This window comes from Acipenser ruthenus, chromosome 12 (assembly GCF_902713425.1).
Source record: "Acipenser ruthenus chromosome 12, fAciRut3.2 maternal haplotype, whole genome shotgun sequence".
In the NCBI taxonomy this organism is placed as follows: domain Eukaryota; kingdom Metazoa; phylum Chordata; class Actinopteri; order Acipenseriformes; family Acipenseridae; genus Acipenser; species Acipenser ruthenus.
In genome coordinates, this window is record NC_081200.1 from 4,734,611 (window position 1) to 4,742,475 (window position 7,865).

General features: G+C 34.5%; 1 protein-coding gene across 1 annotated transcript; it reads left to right on the forward strand.

Moving 5' to 3' along the window:
* Positions 1–4,316: 4,316 nt before the first annotated feature.
* On the forward strand, positions 4,317–7,384 carry LOC117416699 (interleukin-12 subunit alpha-like). The gene is made up of 6 exons (XM_034028060.2): positions 4,317–4,745; positions 5,188–5,306; positions 5,439–5,537; positions 5,765–5,806; positions 5,898–6,014; positions 6,732–7,384. Exons 1-6 carry the CDS (start codon positions 4,721–4,723, stop codon positions 6,888–6,890), a joined length of 561 nt encoding a protein of 186 aa, XP_033883951.2. The 5' UTR covers positions 4,317–4,720; the 3' UTR covers positions 6,891–7,384.
* The last annotated feature ends 481 nt before the right edge of the window (positions 7,385–7,865 follow it).

Genomic DNA, 7,865 nt, shown 5'->3' on the forward strand with positions numbered 1-7,865 from the left:
ATAAATACTAAAAGTTACAAACTGATACAAACTATTCCAGCAAAGCATGCTTCTGAAAAGACTCTGCAATGCTAACTGTGACAAACAGAGATGAGGAAGCATAAACAATATAGTTTATCAAATGTTTTAAATTGTGTGTGTCTGTAATGCATCTCATTAGAGAAAACATTTTAATAAATACAAATAAACAGTTTCTGTTGATGTAACCAGTGAATTCCATAGAGATACGATCGAATTTGAATGTCTAATTCCTCTTTTTCAAGATGCCTAATCTAAACTTTCCCGCTAAGAAAATGAATTAATTTAGAACTGCTGACAAATTCCTTCTAAACCATAGGTGGTTACTTAATCTTCCCCACTTCATATACTTGACATGTTCCAATTCACTGTAAAGTAATGAAACTTGGAAGTCGACAGTTAAACAGGTTCATTCATTGACATGTAGTTGCACTGTAATTTACTAATATTTACATGTACTCAATACATTAACAACAGGTAGCAGCAGGGGCGCTGGAACTAGGGGTGCTGGGGGGGGGGGGGGGGGGATTGAAGTACTGTCTATCAAGAGAAGTAATGTTAAAACTTTACAATGCATTAGTAAGACATCACCTAGAATATTGTGTTCAGCTCTGGTCACCTCGTTACAAAAAGGATATTGCTGCTCTAGAATGAGTGCAAAGAAGAGCAACCAGAATTATCCCGGGTTTAAAAGGCATGTCGTATGCAGACCGGCTAAAAGAATTGAATCTATTCAGTCTTGAACAAAGAAGACTACGCGGTGATCTGATTCAAGCATTCAAAATCCTAAAAGGTATAGACAATGTCGACCCAGGGGACTTTTTTGACCTGAAAAAAGAAACAAGGACCAGGGTTCACAAATGGAGATTAGATAAAGGGGCATTCAGAACAGAAAATAGGAGGCACTTTTTTACACAGAGAATTGTGAGGGTATGGAACCAACTCCCCAGTAATGTTGTTGAAGCTGACACCCTGAGATCCTTCAAGAAGCTGCTTGATGAGATTCTGGGATCAATAAGCTACTTACAACCAACCGAGCAAGATGGGCTGAATGGCCTCCTCTCGTTTGTAAACTTTCTTATGTTTTTATGTTCTTATATACAGGGGTTACAGTTTTGTTCAATGGCTTTCAGCACCCCTGCTTTAAAAACTGTTCTAGTGCCACTGGGAAGCAGGTAAAGTGACTCCACCCCTACCCATGTCCAATAATACATACGGCTTTGTTTTAGGTACAGCATTAAATAATGCAAGTTCACTGTAGTAAATGTACCTGCATTTTGAAGTGTATACAGTTCAACCACAGCAATATCTAGAAGGCATAAATTGACAGAAATATTTTATTTCCCTCATAGGCTTATTTAATTACAGTGTATAATCCAAAAACACCCCCTTGTTATAAGAAATCCTAATTCTGTGTACATGGGTTTTTGTTTCTTTTACAAGTTTCATTAGGTGAGGTATTTTTTGGTTGTGAGTAATAGTTGAAGCCCCCTGTGCAAGTACTCATCTTGAGTTTTGGAAGTCTTGCACTAAGGGGATCACTAGGCCTTGAGCTGCAGTTTCACTTTTCAAGGTAAAAACACTGCCTTTCCATTCCAAATGTCTACCTTGTATAGAAGCCACGCCCAAAAATGGTGCAGCTAATCGCTTCACATAAAACACGTGTGTGCGCTGTGTTAGTCAACATCTTGAATTACACTCGCATTACCTCCTTGCCCACTACCAAGTGACTTGTTACTGGACAGAAGAGTCAAAGACACACACGTGATCAAAACGTTGCCTACCCTCATTAAACAGCAAATCCCTCTGTCATTGGCTGACGATGATTTTGAAGTAGAACAGTAAACAACTGCACAGTGGTTCCGCTCTACAATCCCTCGATTAGTAGCCTACAGCTAGGAATAAAACTGTCTTCCATTTGAAACCACTCGCTACCGCTACTCTGTTTTAGAAGGGTGTCTGTCTCTTCAGCTGAGATTCCCTCATGTACAGCTACAGTAATCTCTGTATGACTGAGGAAACAGAGAGCACAGACTCCCCAGTTTTACTGAACGTGTAAGGAACTATACCCTGGTTAGAAAAATCACGAGGTCTTGTGTTAGTTCATGCTAGATTTACTGAGCCTCTCCTCCGATGCAGTGCATGTAACTTGAAACCCAATATAATAAAGCATTCTGTATAGATTACACAAAATGCAGCAGTGTAAAAACATCACATTTTGGTACAGTGCATATACGAAATTGGAATGGGTATTTTTATACATAGTTCACACACCACATATTCAGTTAAGACATTTGTTGTTGTTTTTTTTTTATTTTATTTCTTTATTTTTTTATTTTTTCCTTCCAAAATGATAAACCAAACAATATCCGGCAGACGATGAAAAACAACATTTGCTCCGCAACAGGCTCTGCCTCCCTCATCGATCCTGCGTTAAGATCTCTCGATTTGCTGAAGATAATTGTGAAAGCTTATAATACAAAGCAAAAGTTATTTAATATTATATCGGTGTTTACAAAGTATGGTGGCTCGTGATCACGAGATAACGAGAGACGCTTTTTTTTCATGTCCTCAAGCCACCGTAACAAAGACACTGCACACCTGTTTTTACTAGGCTGTAACATAAACCTTCCGTTCTTTAAATGCAGACATTGTGTCATGTTGTGTTTATGTGACCTGCTATTTTGTCCGATTTTTTTTTATGTCTGTTTTGTTTTTTTAAATGTTATGCATTCTGTTTGCTTGTTTCGTATTTCTGTGATCTGTGATGTTTGTATGGTCTTTATAGTTTTTATTGTAAAAGCGCCTTGGGATACTGTAAGTAAAAAGGGCACACGTGTTTGGCTAATATTGTCCGATTTCTTATGCTTTAGTTTATATTTGCAACCTGCAGTGGCCTTGTCTTTCTTTTTACGGTTTAGCAAGCAGCAATAATATTTCTTCAATTGGATGTATGCTAGTGTGTAGTGCTATATTGTGGTATGTTAGTGTGTAGGCTATATTGTGGTCATTTTGAGGACTTATAGTCTTGCAGCCAAATAATATTTCTCAAGAAAAGGCAAGGTCCTCCTAGCTTAAAGAGTGAGAGTCTCCTGTGCTTTATTCTGGAACGGTAACCTTCCATAGAAAATCTACCCAACAGAGAGATTGGCAGCATTTTCCAGTTCAGCATGTTCTACTATTAATTATACTGATTACTAGTAGCCGAAAACCTAGTTCCAAACTTCACATAATATAATTATAAACGTGCAAATAAACATTTTTCTATTCCAACTAAAAGTATGATTTTTCATATATGGATTTCTTTATCTTTTTAGGTGTAAAATTGACTGCACTGGAACTGTAAATGTGAAAAAATCCCCAGGGACCCTGGGGAATTTAGGAAAACGTGCATCCTTGCTCCACATTAGGTAACCCTATAGAGTCCACCCATTGTTTTATGTAGGAGTCTGTATGTGTGAAAATGAAAAAATCCCAGAAAAAAAAGAATTAAATAAAACTAAACAAAAATTACTAAGCAATTCGCAGTTTCTGTTTGAAGAGTATTAACATTATTACGAGTTTCAGTATTGATTTTATTATCTCTCAGACTAAATTAGTAGGCTATTATTAATCCCCATTTATTTCAGACAGAGTCTGTAACACAATGAATATGTGCCATTTATTCCTTCGACTCAAACTGAATCTTTTCATTGAGCAAGTCATACTCTCTATACTTTCTATTACCGAGAAATGCAGGAAAAAAAATAAATAAATAATGCAGCACGTTTCTAAATATTGCACTGTACACTAAAAATAATCAAATAAATAAATAAATACATACATGTTTTAAATAGACGTTTTAAATGCGGACAAAAACCTTTTGGCTTTGCTTACAAACACAAGACGTGCGTGAAATTAAGATAAACAGTATTGTGTATTACGAAACTGGTTTTGCAAAGGTAAACTTTATATGTTGCTTATAATATAAACGGCCAAGTGCATTTTTAATTATATATATATATATATATATATATATATATATATATATATATGTGTGTGTATATAATTTCATCTCGTGAATCTGTGAAAAAGGCAAGTAATTACAGGAAGTGGTAGCTTTATTAGTGGTCATATTGCAAGACCACAATAATATAATGCTCCAAGAATAAACACGTTTTTATGAACGGTCTTTCATAGAGCCAGAAAATCAACATACAAAAGCTAATACAAATTAAAACATTTCAGACTGTAACGTTAAATCGATTTTGTTGACTAAATCCCAAATTTTTTTTTTTTAGGAGATTAAACATATCATACTGTTTTTGATCTGTTTAATCTCCGAAAAACCTTTATCTGGATAATAGGCCATCTGGATAATAGGCCTTCATCTAAGGATATAGGGTTCTTAGTTTTGAATGTAGGCCTAAAGAAAAACTCGTCATTCTATCAATTTCATTTTGGGTTTATTTCAGTTTCAGTGGCTTCCACAGTCTCATTTAATGATCAGCTTTCTAATAAATTCAGGAAATTACGTCTGGTGAGAGTCTCGAAACTAAAGCGTGGTCTTTGCTGTTGTTATATTTTTTAGGATTAAGTCTTTTGGGAAAACCCCTAATAAAAACATATCCTTATGCTGGGCACTGACCCAGTATATATTGGTTGCAGTAACAAAAGTTTCTAAACCAAGAGCTGGAAACGACCAAACACAGAAGTCTAAAACATGGCCCTACGTTGCGTTAAACTTTGTAAGTATTTTGGAATCTATTTTTGGAATATATTTTAATTTGTCTTATTATTATTATTATTATTATTATTATTTATTTCTTAGCAGACGCCCTTATCCAGGGCGACTTACAATCGCAAGCAAATACAAATACATTCAAGTGTTACAATATAAGTCATACAATAAGAACAAGAAATACAATAATTCTCAAGTGTGACAACCACTTACTTAGTGTTTTACATACTCATACATGATCTAGACAGAGCTAGAAAATACAAAACGTATATTTGACTACACGTTATTGTGTGTTATGCCTATATAATACTTTGTGAAGTCCACTATTGAAGAACAGCTATTGTTCTGATATATGAAGATATATGATATATTGATAGAATAAAAACAAGATGAAATACATCTTTGCAAGCTACACTTCATGTAACACATGTCAATTTATTCTCCTACAGTTGTGGCTTCGTGGTTGGTGTTAGGATGTGTCGGAAATCCTATTTTCAAAGTTGATCTTGACAAGTGTATAAACTTCTCAAAAGAACTACTGGACAGTTTAAACGCAACTCTCAGCTCGGTAAGAACGTATTCATTTTAAACCAGTAAATATAGCATGTACAACACCACGTTTAGTGGGCAAACGCTTAAATTCAAATGTTTTATATTGACAAAATTAAAGTTAATGTAATAATGTGTATTTCATTTATAGGAAGAAATAAATGAAGGATTTAACTGCACATCTGAATTAATGAATGATATTACAAAGGCTACGACGGTAACCGCTTGTGAGCCGGATTATTCATCTAAGGTATGTAGAAATATATAGTGTTTGAAATGCTGAGATATACCAATGTATTGAGCTACAGCTTAACACTTTGTTCTTGTCAAAACTAATTATGCCTTAAAAAAAAAAAAAAAAAAACTTTTCTTAACTTCTCGTTTGTACCGAAGTACTCTACTTAAGTTCTGATTATTATTATTATTATTATTATTATTATTATTATTATTATTATTATTATTATTTTAAATTAACAGATGACGGGATGCACGAGGCAACGGGAAACTGCATTTGACCAGGTAGGTTTATATGTAGACTTCTATATTATATATGTACTTTTGACTCTATTTAAAAAAAAACCCTGTCTTAACTGCCGATGCTTTCCCATAGGATACCTGCTTAAGAAATATCACGGAGGATTTATTGCAATACAAAGCCGAATTTTCAAAATACCAGTTATCGGAACACCTGGACAAGACCCTGTCTACAATAGATGCTCTTATCGAGGTAAGGAGATCCTGTTACACCTCTAAGTGCATTTGTGTTTTCTTTGGTAAACGGGCCTATCCAACAAATTAACTGGCCTATCCAATAAATTAACATTAACCAGGAAAAAAAGAGGGCGTCAAACACTATTATATTTGCAGGAATTCCATTTTCAATAAATATGTGTCTAATTAGGTAAAGGTTTGAATCTTATGTATTCCAGTCATTATTCTTGGTAACACGGGTTCAGTCACCAGTTTGTGGAATTAAACACGAAACATAACATACATTACATAAAAAAATACAAAAAACAAAAACAAACAAAAAAGCAACGCGACGGGACAACTGAGGATTGTACAAAAAGTAAGCCGAATATGCAGTGTTACCAAAACTATGGAGGATGATACGTTTTAATATCCGTACTTGTAGGTTCAATTATATTTAAATCTCAAGCAGCTCCCAGTCTTGTCTGAACAGGGTCCTTCTTGATCAAACAAAAAATTACAAGACACATGAACTAAAGTTTTTTTTTTTTTTTTTAACTGCACCGCCAAGCCTATGTCTGCGATTCCCGTGTAGATTACTGTAAATAAGAAAGAAATAATGTATGTACTACTGGCTCGATTGAATGCTTGATTCATGGTAGTCAAACACATATGTTTAAATGGCACGTGTACAGTTTAGTTCGGCTACGTGCCAACCTTACTCTACATTAATTATTGTTATTATTTTTTCTAGGTTTTATCGTCACCAGATAGAAAAGCAACCTTTCGCCAAAAGGCGGAGCTCACCTTTCCAGCCCGGATGAAACTCTGCGAGATCCTGCAGGCTTTCAGAGTGCGCACTGTAACCATCAACCGGGTCATGAATTATATTAAATCCCGCGTATCCCGCTAGTGAACAGTCTTTGGAGCGTGTTACATTTTTCAAGGATGCCTGATCAAGAGTATGACTTTTATTGTATTTTAATTGTTATGTGCCAGACCGTCACGTATAAGCTAGAAACATAAATCTGTGTCTAGGCAGAGATATTTTTTATATTATTTATTAAGATATTTATGTGTTATGTTTATACAATATAATGTAGGATGTTTTTGTAGTCTGTAGCCTACTGTTAAAACGTGCTGTAAAATGCTGGGGAAAATGCAAGAATATATCTAACAGACAGTGTAATACTAACACACAACAACAAAAGCAGGTGGCTTCAGTCAGAAAACAAATCATAGGATTTTATTTATTATTACTATGTTTATTATTTATTCATTTAGTATTGCTCAAATGTTTTTGGGGGTAATTTTAGGCAACACTGTGCCTTTTATCTTTATTTTATTTTAAAGAAAATATTATTATACAGAAAGGACATAATAGCTATTTATACTGGCACCTTGATATAACACAAATGTTACTTATTTATGTAACTTATTTATGGATACTTGATTAAATATATCAAATATGCATCTATCTTTGAATGTTTTGTGTATTCCAAAATGATATGGTCAACAAATCTATCATTTCTATGTAAGGATATTGCCCCCAAAGATTTTAGAGATCTATCCAAGAAGGTTGCATAGGTTTAACACAAATACCCCGAAGGTATCTACTGAGGATGTGACTTTTGAACCATATAGCATTTACAAGACATTTAAAATCAACCCATCTTAAAAAGAAAATCCAATTTTTACCCACATTAATTTCTTCATGATCATTTTTATCATGTGTTTCTTATTGATCAGAAACATCAATACAGTATTATTTGAGTTGTATGGTTTAATTTTGTTCAATGTCATCTACTGTAGGTTTGTTTGGAACTGCCCCACAACACTTGTGTGGATTAAACCCACCACCCAAAATTCTGGGGTAATTCGAAGTATG